At 46.3% G+C, this 21164-nt stretch overlaps 1 protein-coding gene across 1 annotated transcript in view; it reads right to left on the reverse strand.

Moving 5' to 3' along the window:
- LOC141144111 (selenoprotein N-like) overlaps nt 1–18149 on the reverse strand; it is a 45995-nt gene extending 27846 nt beyond the window's left edge. The window contains exon 1 of the mRNA XM_073629500.1: nt 17915–18149. Coding sequence (XP_073485601.1) covers nt 17915–17972 — 58 coding nt within the window. The 5' untranslated portion in view covers nt 17973–18149. The remainder of the gene's footprint in view (nt 1–17914) is intronic.
- Nucleotides 18150–21164: the final 3015 nt, after the last annotated feature.

Consider the following 21164-nt stretch of genomic DNA (forward strand, 5'->3'; position numbering starts at 1 on the left):
TGCGATCATCAGGACCCCCTCCCCCCATAGTTCTGCTCAGATAGACTTTAACCCCCCCCTGATCTGCATGCAAGCTACTTCCAGAGCCCTGTGTAGCCTACAAAGTGCTTGGTGACACTGAATGACTATTTGCGTCTTATGGCCGATCTTTGCTTTGTGTCCGATGATGATCTATTCCTGAAATAAAAAAAGTGTTTTGTGTGCACGTCACGGCGTGTGTTGGTGATGTGAGTGAGCTTCACACAAAGGCCCCCCCCCCCCCCTTACCCCAGCAGCAGTGCATGGCTGAGCTCCTCACTTGTGTAATAAACAAACTTTCTGCTGCATGAGGGAGGTCAGTGAAAGGACATGGGCTCTGCTCACCCACCATCCATCCATCCATCCATCCCAGGCTCCATCCATCCATCCCAGGCTCCATCCATCCATCCCAGCCTCTTCCACCCAATGTCATGTGTATGTGCCACCAGCCCACACAGCTGGGAAAGTCTTTGTTTGGGAATCAGGTTTGCATTCCTGATTCCCAATCTAAATGTCATAGTAGTTAACATCTACCTTAAGGTATAGAGACAGATAAGATAAGATGATAGTTGTCCTATATCTCATGCACATGGCCAATTAGAGCCGTATAACACCCAGATCAGCATATGTCTGCAGCGGGCACGGCCGGGTATTTGTGATCAGCCACAGATAGGAATCCATTTCTTGCTATTCACCACTGCGTCGCTTTAACTGACAATTGCGCGGTCGTGCAGCGCTGTACACAAAACTGATGCCCTTTTTTTCCCCCCACAAATAGGACTTTCTTTTGGTGGTATTTACTTGCGCAAACCCAAAAAAAAAAAAAAAGTTTGGAGCACCAGCCGCCACTGAAGGGAAAACGGGGGACAGGGATGATGGTCTCCCCTCCCCCCCCGGGGCCGAGGTGAGGAATCCCATCCAAACTGGGGACAGCAGCCAGGTGAAGACCAGGCGACCAAATCACAACCATGTGAATCTTGTGTGTGCTAGACAAATATTTTATTATACCTTTTCATGTGACAACACTGAAGAAATTACACTTTTCTACAATGTAAAGTAGTGAGTGTACAGCTTGTATAACAGTGTAAATTTGCTGTCCCCTCAAAATAACTCAACACACAGCCATTAATGTCTAAACCGCTGGCAACAAAAGTGAGTACACCCCTAAGTGAAAATGTCCAAATTGGGCCCAAAGTGTCAATATTTTGTGTGGCCACCATTATTCTCCAGCACTGCCTTAACCCTCTTAGGCATGGAGTTCACCAGAGCTTCACAGGTTGCCACTGAAGTCCTCTTCCACTCCTCCATGATGACATCACAGAGCTGGTGGATGTTAGAGACCTTGCGCTCCTCCACCTTCTGTTTGAGGATGTCCCACAGATGCTCAATAGGGTTTAGGTCTGGAGACATGCTTGGCCAGTCCATCACCTTTACCCTCAGCTTCTTTAGCAAGGCAGTGGTCATCTTGGAGGTGTGTTTGGGGTGGTTATCATGTTGGAATACTGCCCTGCGGTCCAGTCTCTGAAGGGAGGGGATCATGCTCTGCTTCAGTATGGACAAAAAACAGAAAAGAACAGAAAAGAGAGGGCGCACCGGCCTTGTGCATTATCTTTAAAAAGGTTTATTAAAACAGAAAACGTAAAAGTACTACTCACAAGGGTAGATAAAAATCACGCTTAATAGTCAAATGATGGTAGCAGTCTCCAGACCTATGGACAAGACGTGCAGACCGCTGCTGGCTGACGCGTTTCGAAGGTAGCATCTTCAGTGGCGTCTCCAGCTTTCATATTAAGGGGGGGCACATGGGGGGACAGGGACAAAAATAGGGGGGCAATATAAAATGCAAAAAAAAAATATATATATAGATAGATATATCTATCTATCCTGGGGCCCTTTACCCCTTTACTACGACCCCACAACGGCTCTTTCACATGTTCTGCAGAGAGCTCCCTTCCTACTGTATTGGGGCCCCCCAGGGTGGCAGAAAACAAGCGATATATGTCACCAGCATACCAAGAAAATATAAGGATCCAAAACAGTGGGAGAACTATCAGGGTTGCAAAGGTTGTCTTGCCTCCGGGCCCTGGTATTGTGCCACTGTGGGGTTCCCCAGCCTCCTCTTGCTGTCCTGCCCCTGCTGTTGACAGCTCTGGTCTGGCATCTCTTGGAATTTACAGGCTGGTTCTCCTGTCCTAAGGATGGGAGAAATCAGTCTGTTTTTTCAGTGACTGAGAGTCCTGGTGGAGTCCTTCCTGCAACTCGCTCTTCTCCCTGCCAATGAGGATGCAGGGGAAGGAGCAGATCGGGCGGCCGTGGTTGTGTGAGCGCTCGCATTATGCAGTGTCAGCGAGCAGAGGGAGGGGGGAGGAATCACCCGCAGGAGCTGACTGGGGACGTTCTCCCTCTCAATAGAGACTGTGTTACCCCAGCGGTGGCCCGAGTAAGATGCGGCACATCCGATATGAATACAAACAAAAATAAATTGCCTTTTTGTAAAAAAAAAAAAAAAATTAAAAGAAAAAAAAAAAATTTTTTGGGGGGGGGGGCACATGGTGGGGCCCAGCATAATGTTGGGGGGGTCAGGGCCCCCTCTGGCCCCCCCCCTAGGGTCGCCATTGAGCACCTTCTGCTTCAGTATGTCACAGAACATGTTGGCATTCATGGTTCCCTCAATGATCTGTAGCTCTCCAGTGCCGGCAGCACTCATGTAGCCCCAGACCATGACACTCCCACCACCATTCTTGACTGTAGGCAAGACACACTTGTCTTTGTACTCCTCACCTGGTTGCCGCCGCACACGCTTGTCACCATCTGAACCAAATACGTTTATCTTGGTCTCATTAGACCACAGGACATGGTTCCAGTAATCCATGTCTTTAGTCTACTTGTCTTCAGCAAACTGTTTGCGGGCTTTCTTGTGCATCATCTTTAGAAGAGGCTTCCTTCTGGGACGACAGCCATGCAGACCAATTTGATGCAGTGTGCGGTGTATGTTCTGAGCACTGACAGGCTGACCCCCCACCCCTTCAACCTCTGCAGCAATGCTGGCAGCACTCATACGTCTATTTCCCAAAGACAACTTCTGGATATGACACTGAGCACGTGACCTCAACTTCTTTGGTCGACCATGGTGAGGCCTGTTCTGAGGGGAACCTGTCCTGTTATACCGCTGTATGGTCTTGGCCACCATGCTGCAGCTCAGTTTCAGGGTCTTGGCAATCTTCTTACAGCCTAGGCCAGTGATGGCAAACCTTGGCACCCCAGATGTTTTGGAACTACATTTCCCATGAAGCTTAACTATACTGCAGAGTGCATGAGCATCATGGGAAATGTAGTTCCAAAATATCTGGGGTGCCAAGGTTAGGCCATCTTTATGTAGAGGAAATATTTTTTTTTAGACCCTCAGAGAGTTCCTTGCCATAAGGTGCCATGTTGAACTTCCAGTGACCAGTATGAGAGAGTGAGAGCGATAACACCAAATTTAACACACCTGCTCCCCATTCACACCTGAGACCTTGTAACACTAACGAGTCACATGACACCGGGGGAGGGAAAATGGCTAATTGGGCCCAATTTGGATATTTTCACTTAGGGGGTGTACTCACTTTTGTGGCCAGTGGTTTAAAAATTAAAGAGGAACTGCAGTCTGCTCACATAATGTGTAATAAAAACGTCTTTGCCATTCTGAAGCTTCCCTCCAACCACTTTGCATATTATTTTATATATACTGTGATTCTGTACTTTGCCAAATATGCTGCAGAAATCTCCCTCCACTGAGTCTGGCTGCAATCATTTTAGCTGTGGGCAGCTGAAGCTGCTGCCTGTTCACTTCCTGGATTTACACAGACATGGAGAGAGAGAGTGAGAGAGAGAGAGCTGTGTATGATGTCATAATCCTAGGCTAATGACCAGACAAGAAACAGGAAGTGGGCTGTATAAGGGATTTACTGGCAGAAAAAAAAAATGTTTTACTATCTAAAGTTAAAACGACAAGAACAGAAGATTTAATAGATGGAAAGATGAAAAAATGGCTGAAGTTCCGCTTTAATGGCTGTGTGTTGAGTTATTTTGAGGGGACAGCAAATTTACACTGTTATACAAGCTGTACACTCACTACTTTACATTGTAGCAAAGTGTCATTTCTTCAGTGTTGTCACATGAAAAGATAGAAGAAAATATTTACAAAAATGTGAGAGGTGTACTCACTTGTACACAGCCTAAGGCCCCTTTCACACATGCGGACCGTATGTCCGTATTTCATCCATCCGTTTTCGGATGAAATATGGACATACATGCATCCCTATGGGATAGCGGGTGTCAGCGGATGTACATCCGCTAACACCCGATGTCGTCCGGCTCCGCTCTCGTCCGATTCTGCGGACGGAAGAAAATCCTATTTTTCTATCCGTCTGCAGAGCGGATCGGATGAACACGGACAGACGGTCCGTGTTCCTCCGATCCCCCATAGGGGAGAGCGGAGATCTGACAGGGCGGTCCCTGCACAGTGTGCGGGTCCCGCCCTGTCATCTGCCTGCTCAGCTGGGGAAAACGGAGCGATCCCCGCTGAGCAGCGGATAAACACGGGACGGATCAACACGGATCCGTCCCGTGTGAAAGGGGCCTTAGTATTCACAGCTGATCTCCGCTGATCATCCTTGAGATGTTTCTACAACTTGATTGGAGTCCACCTGAGGTAAATTGAGTTGATTGGACATAATTTGGAAAGGCACACACCTGTCTATATAAGGTCCCACAGGTAACAGTGCATGTCAGAGCACAAACCAAGCCATTAAGTCCAAGAAATTTGTCTGTGGACCTCCGAGACAGGATTGTATGGAGGCACAGATTTGGGGAAGAGTACAGAAACATTTCTGAAGCATTGAAGGTCCCAATGAGTACAGTGGCCTCCATCGTCCATAAAGGCAAGCAGTTTGGAACCACCAGGACTCTTCCTACAGCAGGCCGCCCCGGCCAAACTGAGCGATCGGGGGAAAAGGGCCTTAGTCGGGGAGGTGACCAAGAACCCGATGGTCACTCTGATAGAGCTCCAGTGTTTTCTCTGTGGCGAGAGGAGAACCTTCCAGAAGAACAACCATCTCTACAGCACTCCACCAATCAGGCCTTTATGGTTGAGGTGGTCAGACGGATACCACTCCTCAGTAAAAGGCACATGACAGCCCAACTGGAGTTTGCCAAAAGGCACCTGAATGACTCTTAGACAATGAGAAACAAAATTCTCTGGTCTGATGAAACAAAGATTGAAATCTTTGGCCTGAATGGCAAGTGTCTAGAGGAAACCAGGCACTGCCCATCACCTGGGCTATACCATCCCTACAGTGAAGCATGGTCGTGGCACCATCATGCTGTGGGGATGTTTTTCAGCGGCAGGAACTGGGAGACTAGTCAGGATTGGGGGAAGGATGAATGTAGCAATGTAGAGAGACACTCTTGATGAAAACCTGCTCCAGAGCGCTCTGGACCTCAGACTGGGGCAAAAGTAATCTTCCAACAGGACAACGACCCTAAGCAGACAGCCAAGACAACAAAGGAGTGGCTATGGGATAACTCTGTAAACGTCCTTGAGTGGCCCAGCCAGAGCCCAGACTTGAACCCAATTGAACATCTCCGGAGAGATCTAGAAATGCTTGTGCCTCGACGCTCCCCATCCGACCTGATGGAGCTTGCGAGGTCCTGCAAAGAAGAATGGGAGAAACTGCCCACAAATAGGTGAGCCAAGCTTGTAGCATCATACTCAACAAGACTTGAGGCTGTAATTGGTGCCAAAGGAGCTTCACCAAAGTATTGAGGAAAGGCTGTGAATACTTATGTACATGGGATTTTTTTTCCATTTTTAATAATTTTGCAGAGATTTCAAAACAAACTTCTTTCACGTTGTCATTATGGGGTATTGTTTGTAGAATTTTGAGGAAAATAATGAATTTGATCTATTTTGGAATAAGGCTGTAACATAACAAAACGTGGAAAAAGTGAAGCGCTGTGAATACTTTCCTGGATGCACTGTAAATGTGCTGCTGTGCTCTGTTAAGCTCACCCCCGTTCTTGACCTACCCAGACTCCTGCATGTTACCTATTTCTGACCACTGCAATCTGTGCACTATGCACTACCCTGGCTCTGAGGAGGAGGGTTCACCTTCAAAACGCGTCAGCTATTTTTGGACACTTCCTGGTCTTCTTGCAGTACCGATGGACTTGATTAGACCTTCAGGCAGTTGATGTCACTTGCTATGACATGCGTTTACTTAGTTCACGTTTGTGAGTATATTTATTGCTGTTTTTATCTTGGAATAAATTTAATTAAAATAATGCGCTAGGTCGGTGCGCCCTTTTCTTTTTTGTTGTTTTTATGCATTATGCACACCTGACCCCTGCAATCTATTTGCTATACCCTCCTGACCCCTACAATCTGTGCGTTACACACTCCTGACCAGGGCAGTCTTAATAGCATCCTGGGCCCCGGGCAAAGTAATGACCTGGGGCTCCCTACCAGCCTGTGCCAATTTACTCACCTACTCTCAAGAATTAAAGTATAAATAGCTGATAGAATTAAAAATATATCTATTAGTACTTTCAATAAAATCGATTTTAACCAATTAAGGACCGGAAGGATTTGCCCACTTAATGACCAGGCCATTTTTTTGCGATTCGGCACTGCTTCGCTTTAACTGACAATTGCGCAGTCATGCGATGTTGTACCCAAATAAAATTGACGTCATTTTTTTCCCACAAATAGAGCTTTCATTTGGTGGTATTTCATCACCTCTGCGGTTATTATTTTTTGTTCTATAAACAAACAAAGAATGACAATTTTGAAAAAAAGTTTTTTTTTTTACTTTTTGCTATAATAAATACCACCAAAAAATATATAAAACAACAAATTCATTCATCAGTTTAGGCCGATATATATTCTTCTACATAAAAAAAATAAAAAATTGCAATAGGTGTATAGTGATTGGTTTGCGCAAAAGCTACCATGTCTACAAACTATGGGATAGATTTAGGGACTTTTTTTAAAAATTATTACTGTTTTAACTAGTAATGGCGGCGATCTGCGATTTTTAGTGGGACTGTGACGGATTGCTGCGGACAAATCTGATCCCAAATGACACTTTTTGGGGACCAGTGACATTATTACATTGATCAGTGCTATAAAAATGCAATGATCACTGTATAAATGACACTGGCAGGGAAGGGGTTAACACTAGGGGGCAATCAAGGGGTTAACTGTGTTTCCTGGGTGTGTTCTAACTGTAGGGGGGGGGGGGTGGGCTGCCTGGGATATGACAGAGATCACTGTTCCTGATGACTGGGAACAGTAGATCTCTGTCATGTCCCCTGTCAGAATGGGGATCCGCCTTGTTTACAAAGGCAGATTCCCGTTCTGCCTCTGTACTAGGCGATCGCGGGTCGCCGGCAGACATCAAGTCCGCCCGCCCACAACTTCGCCTGCACGAGCCACCGTACAGCTGTATAATGACGGCGGATGGTCGGCAAGTAGTTAAACAATAAGAAAACATTCTATTAATCAAAGACTAACCAACACAAAGAGCACAGTACGGGGAGAAACAAAAGGGCACAATACTGGGATCAGGAGAGCCAGGAGGGCACAATACTGAAATCAGGAGGGCACGGTACAGGAAGAGCCAGGAGGGCACAATACTGAAATCAGGAGGGCACGGTACAGGAAGAGCCAGGAGGGCACGGTACAGGAGGAGCCAGGAGGGCACGGTACAGGAGGAGCCAGGAGGGCATGGTACAGGAGGAGCCAGGAGGGCACAATACTGGGATCAGGAGGGCACAGCACAGGAGGAGCCAGGAGGGCACAGTACAGGAGGAGCCAGGAGGGCACAGTACAGGAGGAGCCAGGTGGGCACAATACTGGGATCAGGAGGGCACGGTACAGGAAGAGCCAGGAGGGCACGGTACAGGAGGAGCCAGGAGGGCACAATACTGGGATCAGGAGGGCACGGTACAGGAGGAGCCAGGAGGGCACAGTACAGGAGGAGCCAGGAAGGCACAGTACAGGAGGAGCCAGGAGGGCACAGTACAGAAGGAGCCAGGAGGGCACAGTACAGGAGGAGCCAGGAGGGCACAGTACTGGGATCAGGAGGGTACGGTACAGGAGGAGACAGGAGGGCACAATACTGGTGATTAGGAGGGCACAGTACAGGTCCCGAGGCACGGCCATCCTGGGACAGCTTAGTAAAAAGCATGACATGTCCTGTCAAATCCGGGACAGTTGGCAAGTATGATGTAATGCAAGAATATCATGGGGCCCCTGGGCACCGCCTGTCTGTAAGCTATCCACTCCTGTACCATGCACTCTATGTGTTACCCACTCCTGTTCCCTACACTATTACCATTAAATACTCCTGACCCCTGTGTGTTACCTATTCCTGACCCCTGCAATCTGTGTGTCATCTATTCCTGACCCCTGAAATGTATGTGCTACCTACTCCTGACCCCTGCAAGCGGCGTGTTATCCATTCCTGACCCCTGCAATGTATACGCTACATACTCCTGACCCCTGCAATCTGCGTGTTATCTATTCCTGACCCCTGCAATGTATGTGCTACATACTCCTGACCGATGCAATCTGTGTGTTACCCACACTTGACCCCTGCAATCTGTATTCTGGTCACTCCCATCCAATCTGTGTGTTACCCACTCCTGACCTCTGCCTTATTTACAGCTCATACTCCTGTACATTACATATTTCTCACTCTTGAACTCTGTTACAAAGCCTCAAGTTTTAATACCCTTCCACTGTTAGCACAATTTTGCTACAACTACAATCCCCCACAGCACATTGTGCAACACCACTGCCACCTCTTATTTTATAGATGGCCTGGGTGCCTTTAATTCCTACTGTTTAAAGGAGCTTATTCCCCCCCCCCCCCCCCAAAAAAAAATAATAATGACCCTGGAACTGCTCAAGGACAGAGTTGCATCATTTGCTATGGAACGTGCCAACTCTATGGAAACGCAGTGTCTTAGATGGACACGGTCCTTGCTTTGTCTACACTCGGCATGACCTGCACAGATGGCCAATTTACCTTCAGATGTTGATAACGCGCAGTGCAGCAAAGAGTTCCCAGTGCATGCGCAGTTTGGTGCAGATCGCCCTGAAGACAGGTTGAGGGAGTAATAAGTACATTATCTGCAAAAAAAAAAAAAATAATGCGCCCCCCCCTCCCCAAAAATGATAATTTCCAGGTTTTGTAAGAGGCAAGTTATAAGGAAGGGGGGGGAGGTCAGCTTTAAACTGAACACATGAAGAGTTACTTTTGGCTGGAAGTGAATGGACTGGGCACTGGACCATTCACAGAGCTCATGAAAATTAAATTAAACACAATATTAGCCTGCAGGCTTCAACCTCAGTCACTGACCTTCACATGTTCCAGAGCGGAAAGGCGGGGGAGATGTATCAATCTTGCGGCACAGCGAAGGACTGCAGAACCGGAGAAGAGCGAGGCTCCTTTCCTAAATCTGTCCCTATGCTGCTCTATGATAGCACTGCACCAGTATCACAATACATACTGACAGATGTTTAAAGGGAAAGTGTTATGGCTTGTGGTCAGTTTTATTTAAGTTATCTTTTTAAAGCCCGATTCCACCCCCACCTCCCTTCCCTGTGTTTATTATCTTGTTACAGCTCAGTGCTGCAGATCTCCTGTAGCCTCTTTGCAGACATTTTCTGCCTACATACACCCCAGCGATGGCTGCCTGCCATTTCTCAGGACGGCCACTTGTAGTTTGCGGGAGGGTGACAACACAAGAGCACAGGGTAGACAGGGGCAGAGTGTTGTCACCCCATGACAGGGAGCGCCTGAACAAGGACCTTCATGATAGGATCACCGGGGATGACTTTAACTGCTTCCCGCCCGGCCTATAGACAAGCCCCTTTCCCCAGCCGTCATTTGTCTACATATCACTCATTATGGGTGGACATCATATGGCGTCGCCCCCAGAACGTGCCACGCTTCGGCGCATTCTGTCACCTGCTGTCTCCATTGGGCACAGCCGATGACTGATCAGTGTACCGGCCCGCTGCTGGTACCATGTGATCGCTGTGACCAATCACAGCAGGTCACGTGACAGTTGTAAACAATGAATGGTTTCCTTTCATGCCATCCATTGTGTACAATTGTGCTGCTAGCTCTGATTGGCCTTGCATGTACCAGGTGATCGCTGTGACCAATCAGAGCTAGCAACACAATTGTACACAGTGGATGGCATGAAAGGAAACCATTCATTGTTTACAACTGTCATGTGAGCTGCTGCGATTGGTCACAGCGATCACATGGTACATACAAGGCCAATCACAAAATTGAATTAAAATTTCATTTGGAAAAAAGGGTTGCCTATAACAGTGGAATTCACTGCTATCAGAAATCATAGCAGAAAACAAATGCCGGTATAGAGCACCAGGAAAAAGGGGTTACTAAAGTAACATTTGGATCATACTAGAGAGTATCTAAGATACACTAGTATGATCCAGTTGTTAGTTTAGTAACCCCTTTTTCCTGGTGCTCTATACCAGGATTTGTTTTCTGCAATACGTTTTGGTTACGGTAACAATGCCTGATGTGGTGAACGATCTACGAGTGACCACCATCTAATAGTGGATTCATTTTCTGACCTACCGGGTCCTTTGTTCAGTTTATAAGCAATCATAGTGTGAAAAAAAAATACTGATCACCTCCCCAAAGTAGTACAGTGTTACTCTTGTCACAGTATGCAATAAAAAATAAATAAATAAAAAAAAAAAAAAAAAAAGATTTATTTTTTTTTAATTTAAAAACTGTTGCATGACCGCGCAATTGTCAGTTAAAGCAACGCAGTGCCGAATAGCAAAAAACAGCCTGGTCATGAAGGCCGGTAAATCTGGTCATGAAGGGCAAGTCGTTTTTTTATTTTTTTTACATATTGTCACTAATCAGTGTCCCTAATCACTGCCAAGCCAGTTATATGATGATGCTTTACTGCACTGGTGCATGTAAAAAATGTAAATAAAAAGAAAATCATGAAAAAAAATAAAAATTAAAAAAAATTAAATTTCTTCATTTTCCACAAAACTGTGACAAAAAAAAAAAAAAAATCACAACTTCAAAAAATGTGCAATGCCTCTTACTAAATACCTTGGACTGTCTACTTTCCAAAAAGTTGTCGTCATTTGGGGGGGGAGGGGCATTTCTACTGTCCTGGCATTTTCGGGCCCCAAGAAATGAGATCGGCCGTCAGTACATCAGGATTGATCGATTTTCAGATATATATCATAGCTTGTGGACTCTATAACTTTCCTACAGACTAAATCAGGGGTAGGCAACCCCCGGCACGGGTGCCAGAAGTGGCACTCAAAGCCTCTTTTTCCGGCACTCGACTCCCTCCCCATCAGCCGAGCAGCGCAGAGAAGTGTCAGTGAGACACTAATGCATTCAAATTTCAGAATCCCCCACACTGCACTAAGGGGGAGGCACTGCGCCCCCACATATCGTAAAAGATGGGAAACATTGATTGGTTATCTAACTTTGCTGTAGCTGCGAACGTCAGCTTTTGTGATGGGAAGAGATTGGGTGCATTCCTGCTAGAGAGGGGGCGGTCCCTGTTTCCAGGAGGAGGTGGACTGTGGTTGGCCACTGCTAAAGCCAATGACAGTCCTGCTAGCCCCGCCCACCATCTGGAGGAAGATGACCCACTTGGTTGCCACTACCAATCTCAGAAAGAAGGGATTTCACTGTGGTTGAGAAAACCCCAATCAGGTGACAGTTTGTGGAATTACTGTTGAGCTTCTGAGAACTTTGTTGAAATTATTCCTGAACTTTTGCGTCACTTACTACTGATCCCCGCCACTCTGTGTTTTTTTTAAGCCACAACCAGTATTCAGCGCAATGAAAATCACACCCAACCACTTTTTCTCAGCTGCTGGGGCCCAACTTACGATCCTGCACACAGGCCCCCTGCTTTTAGAAAAAAACCCTGACCTGAGCTCATCATTGCACATCCATTCCATATGCTTGTATGCGACATCCCATACATCCCATACATCACATACATCCCATACATCCCATACATCCCATACATCCCATACATCCCATACATCACATACCAGCACATGGGCTGGATGCAAGAGGTGGATCAACAGGAGGAGTGTGCCAGGAAAGTCTCATCTCTGCTTCCTTTCACTACTCTGCATATCACACATATCATAGATGAGAAGAGGGTACAGCGGTGGGGAAAGTGAGCAGAAGGGGTTCAGAGGTGGGACAGAAGAGCAGGAGGATACAGCGGTGGGGCAGATGTGCAGGGAGGTACAGTGGTGGAAGAGATGAGTAGGGTGTTCAGCAGTGGGGCAGATGTGAAAGCGGGTTACAGTGGTGCGGCAGATGAGAAGGTGATTCAATAATGAGACAGAAGAGCATGGGGATATGGGGGTGGGGCAGATGAGCAGGGGGGGTTACGGTGGTGGCACAGAAGAGCAAGGGGGTACAGTGGTGGGGAAAATGTACAGGAGGTACAGTGGTGGGAGGGATGTGCAGGGGGTACAGAGGTGGGACAGATGAGCAGGGGGGGGTTCAGTGTTGGGGCAGAGGAGAAAGGAAGTACATTGGTGGGACAGATGAGCGGGGTGTTACAGCAGTGGGGCAGAGGAGCAGGGGGTACAGAGGTGGGACAGATGAGCATGGGGTACAGAGGTGGGACAGATGAGCAGGGGGGGTTCAGTGTTGGGGCAGAGGAGCAAGGGGTACAGAGGTGGGACAGATGAGCAGGGGGGGTTCAGTGTTGGGGCAGAGGATCAGGGGGTACAGAGGTGGGACAGATGAGCAGGGGGGGGTCAGTGTTGGGGCAGAGGAGCAAGGGGTATAGAGGTGGGACAGATGAGCAGGGGGGGTTCAGTGTTGGGGCAGAGGAGCAAGGGGTATAGAGGTGGGACAGATGAGCAGGGGGGGTTCAGTGTTGGGGCAGAGGAGCAAGGGGTATAGAGGTGGGACAGATGAGCAGGGGGGGTTCAGTGTTGGGGCAGAGGAGCAAGGGGTATAGAGGTGGGACAGATGAGCAGGGGGGGTTCAGTGTTGGGGCAGAGGAGCAAGGGGTATAGAGGTGGGACAGATGAGCAGGGGGGGTTCAGTGTTGGGGCAGAGGATCAGGGGGTACAGAGGTGGGACAGATGAGCAGGGGGGTTCAGTGTTGGGGCAGAGGAGCAAGGGGTACAGAGGTGGGACAGATGAGCAGGGGGGGTTCAGTGTTGGGGCAGAGAGGCAGGGGGTACAGAGGTGGGACAGATGTGCAGAGGAGAAAGGAGGTTTGTAACATTTTATAACAGAAACGAAGAAAAACTTGTTCTTTTTCAAAATTTTCAGTCTTTTTAGCGGTGATTAAATACCACCAAAAGAAAGCTCTATTTGTGGAAACAAAATGATAAAAATGTCATATAGATAGAGTGTTGCACGACCGCACAATTGTCAAAGTGTGACGGCGCTGAAAGCTGAAAATTGTCCTGGGCAGGAAGGGGGTGAACGTACCCGGTATTGAAGTGGTTAAAGAAAGCTGGAGATTTCGAAATACCGAAAATAGCTTTAGGAAATAATAATATTGTTTATATGAAATTGTAGTGATTGAGTCCACATTTGCTTGTATGTAGTGAAGCCATGAGATCCCATTTCAGGCCAGGTGACTCCCATTATTTGGAGTGGACGGTCAGGCTAGGTTCACACTTGCGCATGTCAGAAACGCGTGCAAAAATGACGCACTTTCCCGAAATGCACACAAACACGTTGCCCTTTAGCAGAGGCGTGGTGGTGCCAATAATTGTTACTAACACCCCCATGCATCCACTAACGCGTTTTGGTGCGGCACAATTTTGCAAATGAGTCTCATGCATAGGGCAGCCTATCGAAATGAATAGGCGACCCTCAATGCGCATGCACTCCATCGCACCTGCATGATGTGAATGGAGACTATTGGCAGGTTTGACTGCAGCACACTGGGACTTGTAGTCCCACCACATTTGAAATCGGGCTGCTTCTACTGGCATGGGGTAGAGGTGGTGGCAACACACAGACACAAGACATTATCCTGGGACACATTGGGGGAGATTTACTAAAACTGGAGCACTCAGAATCTGGTGCAGCTCTGATGGTAGCCAATCAGCTTCCAACTTCAGCTTGTTCAACTAAGCTTAGACAATACAACCTGGAAGCTGATTGGTTACTATGCACAGCTGCACCAGATCCCCCCTCCCCCCCATTATTGGTCAAACTAGATGGACTTGTGTCTTTATTAAACCCAAAACCAAAAATGTAATAGATGCAGCTTACCAATCATTAGATGTGGTGGCTGCATTCGTTTTTTTTATTCTCATGGCCTTTTTCCCCCGGGGATCTGGCCAGTAACACACCTCCTTTATTAGGGAGACACAACTCTAGATGAAGGAGCACAGGAGGCACAGCAGACCGCAACACTGTCAGTCTGGGGGGGATGGAAGTGTTACATGTACTAGCAGATTTAGATACACTAACAAAATTAAAGCCAAACTCCAGCTCACACTTTATATTTGGTTACAGCAAACAGTGTTTTTCATTTTAGGATAAAGGTTTTACAGAAATAAATAAAAGCTGATCATTGTAAGCACCCCTGCCAGTGGTAAATGGTTCATCTCATCTCTGTAAACTGATACATTCTGCTGGAGCGCTTAAAGCGGAGGTTCACACAAAAATTGAACCTCCGCTTTTCGGAACCCTCCCCCCCTCCGGTGTCACATTTGGCACCTTTCAGGAGGGAGGGGGGTGCAGATACCTGTCTAAGACAGGTATGTGCACCCACTTCTGGCATAGACTCCCACGGGAGTCTATGCCTCTTCCCCTCCCCATCGCGCTGTCTGCTGGGAACACACACGGGTCCCAGAGACAGCGGGGACCAGTTAGGAAGCGCAGCGCGACTCGCGCATGCGCAGTAGGGAACCGGGAAGTGAAGCCGCAGCGAGGACCGGAGGACCGATTTGGTCTCGGGTGCCGACATCGCTGGGACAGGTGAGTGTCCTTATTTTAAAAGTCAGCAGCTGCAGTATTTGTAGCTGCTGACTTTTAATTTTTTTTTTTTTTCTCGCGGGACTCCCTCTTTAAGCTTGTGACAAACAGACATACTGGCTGGATCACCCGATGTAAATAGAAGAAATAAATCCTAAAAAGGAAAACGATATGCAGCCACCTCAACTAAGAATTGGAATGAGATATATATATATCTCTTGGTGGAGTAAAAAAACCCACTTCTACCTGTTTACATCATCTCCAAAACATAGATGTTTGTTCATATTGGAATCAAAGCATACTGGGCAGACAGACTTTGTCACTGTCGTTGTTTTTAATCACAAATTTTATGGAATGTCAAATCAGCCAATACAGTGTTTAATGTAAGTGTATCAGATATGAAAATTACATTATGAAATGCTTTATTGATGGATACTCAGATATTGATTATTATCTTTTCAATATATCTTCTTTAATACAGAACCTTTGAACGCGTACACTACCCCTGAGGAAGGAGTTTAATTGACTCCGAAACGCGTCGGGTGAAAAAGTACTGCTTCAAAACTCTGTATATACACGATTGTAATACTGATGGATTTACATTCCTAATGATAGATGTTACAGTTGTCATATTTTATTATGTTAATTCAATAAATTATATTTGTACCAAGTATACCTCTTTTATGATTGCTACATGTGCCTGAAAAGTCCACCACTAGGGGACCCCCTTTGCTGTTATGTATAAATAATTTTGGATGTGGCACAAATTCACAGTCAGATGCTGATCTACAATATACATTACAGGTGACAATTGGCATGCTGCACCAGCTGGAAGTCTACGAGTGGCATGCTGCATCTGGTGGCAGACCTCAAGGGGCAAGTGAAACGCTGCATCTGGTAGCAGGCGACAGGTGGCAAGTGGCACACTGTATTTGCTGGCAGGCTACAGGTGGCAATTGGCATGCTGCATCTACTGGCAGGCTATGAGTGGCACGCTGCATCTACTGGCAGTCTACGAGTAGCATGCTGCATCTAGTGACAATGGTGGCAAGTAGCATTCTGCATCTAGTTGCAGGCTACAGGTGGCAAGTGGCATGCTGCATCTTGAAGAAACGCACCGAGGACAAAGATTCCCCGCTCTCTTTCTTTTCGGCGTCAGCTGCACTGGACAGCGAACGAATGGAGAGCGCTCTGAGGCTCCCAGTTCATTCACAAACTGAAGCATAGATTCATAAATTTACTTTGCATTAGAGATGAATGGACACAGTGCGTGATTGGTGCCAATCTCTCACTGTGTTCGTTCAGGAAAGGAAGGGGTTGGTAAATAAAATATATTTACCGTGCCCCCCCCATCCTGCAACATCCCCCTGTGTGCCCGCAGCAGCTGCTGGTGGGAGGGGAGGGAAGCTGGGGGGGTACACAGGGAGGCCCGGACAGCAGGGGGGGGTGGGGACACAGTGCAGCTGGAGGAAGAAAATGGAAGAGAAGACCCCCTTTTGAATTGATGGGGCTTGGGACAGGAGGGCTGGCTGTATTGCCTTATCAACAGCCCTGCATGTAAGGGTGGCCATAAACATTACAATCTGATTGCACAACCTCATATATATTTACCAAAACAATATAAGGACAAACCTTAAAAAAAAAAAAAAAAAGTGTGCGATTATACATAATAATAATAATAATATAAAATTACTACTACTAATATTTTTATTATTAATAAATTGTACATATTTGTCTAAAAATATAATGGCAAACCTGTAAAATCCAATCAAATTCTTATCCAATGGCACAGGCCCTAATATTACACAGTTGATGGTAGATCTAAAGCAGATTGTATAGTGCAGTGATGGCGAACCTTGGCACCCCAGATGTTTTGGAACTACATTTCCCATGATGCTCAAATACACTGCAGAGTGCATGAGCATCATGGGAAATGTAGTTCCAAAACATCTGGGGTGTCAAGGTTCGCCATCACTGGTATAGTGTATGGCCAGTTTAGGAAGACTGTGCGATCCCCTTGCAACTGACCATCAATTTCACAAAAATTGACCTGGAATTTTTGGGCCACCACATGTTACAATCTGACCGTGCAATTTTGTACAATCAACCCCAGGTGGAGTTTGTATTAAAATACCGTCCTGCAAACGCATGCCAATCATTTTGGCGCACGGTTGCGGTGAACTCCCATTGACTTTAACGGGCACACTGGACAGGCAGTGCAAGTTTAGAGAAAATGATAAAGCATGCGCACAGCCCAGTCCGGCTGCAATTGTAGAATTTTCGCCTGGTGGTCGAGGGTGGCGGTAAAGAACACAGCTCAACTGCCTGTTTTTTCCGCCCTCCGGCCGCCCATGTGAAAGAGCCCTTAAAAGGAGATTGTACAATCAGATTGCAGTAAGTATTTGCGCACCAGTCACAATCTTCCATTATGTCTATTTCGCCGTCTTTCACAAACAATTGCGCACAATCTTGACCCCCTGCACCTGGAAGCGTCATTTTTCGAAGGTACCCGGCCCCCTGCTCGTGTATTCGACCAAAATACGAAGTTGTGATCGTTTCTAAAATGCTCCTGCGCGCTGAACCCTCAGCGATCGTAGAATCGGACACAGCGATACGTCTAGACTGGAAAGCGTGATCCAGATGTGCCCGATAACACATCGGGGACATAATCGTCCAATCACTGAGATCACTGAGATCTGTTTACAAACAGCAGGAAACAATGTATCTATATTGTCATCACACAGAGATCTGTTTTATAAACACAGCCAAGCAACAGGAAACATTGTATGTAAATCTCAGCCACACAGATGATACAATGTAACAAGATGAGGACAATAAAATGATCTGCTTACCTCCCACCCTGCCAGCCAGAATGAGCAGCTCTGCACTCCCACCACAGGCTGCCCCCATCTGCTGTCCTCATGGAGGGGGAGGGGGGGTCCTAAATCTGCCTCAGCTTGGATTTAACCCCCTGTACTGCCCTGATGGATCCCTGTACAATAATCTACCCCTATTTCAATTAAAATACCAATAAGAAGAGTGATGAATGTGAAGAATAAGAACTAAACTCCCCCTCCCCCCCTCATTCCTAGTATAGTGGTACGGTCCAGGGGAGAAGCCTACGTGCCTACAGCAGCCAGTCCCTCCAGGTTAACCCTTACAGCGCTGGAGGGAATTCTCTGCACACTCAGCAGGGGGCGGAGAGGAGGCATCTGGTGCAGATGTTGTGTTTGGCTGTGAATGGCAATGAGAACATTTGTCTCTGGGGACACTTATTACATGTGATTAGAGGGAACAGCTGGAAGGCTTCCTTGACCTCCAGGGACTGTTAAGGAGTGAAGGTTGTCATTTCCAGTCCATGATCATCATCAGCACTTACACCCCGTTCACACATGTGCGACTTGTCGTGCGACTCTGAACACCAAAGTCACATGACAAGTCATACTCCATGTTTTCCAATAATAACCATTCATATACACTCACCGGCCACTTTATTAGGTACACCATGCTAGTACCTGGGTTGTTTGATGGGCACAGTGGCTGCGTTTGATGGGCACAGTGGCTGCATTTGATGGGCACAGTGGCTACATTTGATGGGCACAGAAGCTGCGTTTGATGGGCACAGTGGCGGCATTTGATGGGCACAGTGGCGGCGTTTGATGGGCACAGTGGCTGCGTTTGATGGCACAGTGGCTGAGTTTGATGGGCATAGTAGCGGCGTTTGATGGGCACAGTGGCTGCGTTTGATGGCACAGTGGCTGCGTTTGATGGGCACAGTGGCTGCGTTTAATGGCACAGTGGCTGAGTTTGATGGCACAGTGGCGGTGTTTGATGGGCACAGTGGCGGCGTTTAATGGGCACAGTGGCTGCATTGGATGGGCACAGTGGCTGCGATTGATGGGCACAGTGACTGCATTTGAGCACAGTGCCTGGGATTGGTGGGCACAGTGAGGCTGCAATTGATGCCCCAAAATTTTTTAGCACAAGCCACCACTGGTTGGACCCCCTTTTGCCCTCAGAACTGCCTTCATTCTTGGTGCCATAGATTCAACAAGGTGTTGGAAACATTCCTCAGAGATTTTGCCCCATAGTGACATGATAGCATCACGCAGTTGCTGCAGATTTGTCGGCTGCACATCCATGATGCAAATCCCCCATTCCACCACATCCCAAAGGTGCTCTATTGGATGAGATGTGGTGAGTGTGGAGGCCATTGGAGTACAGGGACCTCATTGTCCAGTGGTGAGATGATTGGAGCTTTGTGACATGGTGCATTATCCTGCTGGAAGGAGCCATCAGAAGATGGGGACACTGTAGTCATAAAGGGATGGACATGATCAGCAACAATACTCAGGTAGGACGTGGGGTTTAAATGATGTTCAATTGGTACTAAGGGGCCCAAAGTGTGCCAAGAAAATATCCCCCACACCATTACACCACCACCACCAGCCTGATCCGGTGATACAAGGCAGGATGGATCCATGCTTTCATGTAGTTTACATCAAATTCTGACCCCACCATCTGAATGTCGCAGCTGAAATCGAGACTTATCAGACCAACTTTTTTCTAATCTTTCTCCAATGTGTGAATTGTAGCCTCAGTTTCCTGTTTTAAGCTGACAGGAGTGGCACCCGGTGTGGTCTTCTGCTGCTGTAGCCCATCTGCTTCAAGGTTGGATGTGTTGTTCGTTCAGAGATAGTATTCTGCATACCTTGGATGTAACGAGCGGTTATTTGAGTTACTGTTGCCTTTCTATCATCTCCAACCAGTCTGCCCATTCTCCTCTGACCTCTGACATCAACAAGGCATTTTCCTCCTCACACCTGCCGCTCGCTGGATATTTTCTCTTTTTTGGACCATTCTCTTGTGTGTGAAAATCCCAGTAGATCAGCAGTTTTTGAAATACTCAGACCAGCCCGTCTGGCACCAACAACCATGCCACTTTCAAAGTCACTTAAACCCCCTTTCTTACCCATTCTGATGCTCAGTTTGAATTTCACCACGTCTAGATGCCTAAATGCATTGAGTTGCTGGCATGTGATTGGCTGATTAGCAATTTGTGTTACCAAGCAATTGAACAGGTGTACCTAATAAAGTGGCCGGGGAGTGTATGTGCGACTTAAAGTTGCAGCGACTTAAATGTAGTTCATGCACTACTTTGGCCCAACTTTCATGCAACTTCTGGGCCATAGACTTCAATGTTAACTCTCAAAAGTTGCATGAAAGTCGTACCTGAATGTTTTACATGCACTAGTGGGTCCGACTTTGCAGAGGGACAAGTCACATCCAAGTCACACCCATCCAACGTTGTGGATGGGTGTGACTTGGATGTGACTTGTCCCTCTGCAGAACAAAAAAAAAATTGTTTCGTTTCTTTATTTGCATAAATTCCTTTAGTTAAATTTGTTTCATTCGTTTGCAGAATTTGTTTCGTTTATTCGTTTTCGGATCGATTCGAAAAGTTTTTAAATCAATTTCGAGTCGTTTTCCAATTCGAATAGTTTTCAAATTTCCAAAAAGAATAAAATATAATAGAAAATAAAGCAATGGAATAGAAAAGAAAAAAAAAATCGATTCTATTTCTTTATTTCCTATTCTATTTTATTCTCTTTAGAAACTGAAAAACTATTCAAATTCAAATTTGAAAACGATTCGACTTCGAAAAGTTTTTTACTTCGAATTTGAAAAGTATTCAAAAACTATTCAAATTTGAATTTTGTCCGAATATGAATCTCGTTATTTCAGATTTGTTTTAAATTTGGTACTATTCTAATTAGGAAATTCAGATACATCTGAATTTCTGAATAAGGAAAATTTGTCCGAATTTTATTTCGATTTGTTATTTACATACATTTGTTTAGTTAAATTAGTTTCATTCGTTTTCGGAATTTGTTTTGTTTATTCATTTTCGAATCGATTCAAAAAGTTTTCAAATCAGTTTCGAATTTTTTTCAAATTCAAAACGTTTTCGAATTCAAATAGTTTTCCAATTTCCAAAAAGAATAAATAGGATAGAAAATAAAGCAATGGAATAGAATTTTTTTTTTTTTTTTTCTATTTTATTACATTATTTTCTATTCTACTTTATTCTCTTTGGAAATT

This window comes from Aquarana catesbeiana, linkage group LG05 (genome assembly GCF_042186555.1).
Source record: "Aquarana catesbeiana isolate 2022-GZ linkage group LG05, ASM4218655v1, whole genome shotgun sequence".
Classification (NCBI taxonomy): Eukaryota; Metazoa; Chordata; class Amphibia; order Anura; family Ranidae; genus Aquarana; species Aquarana catesbeiana.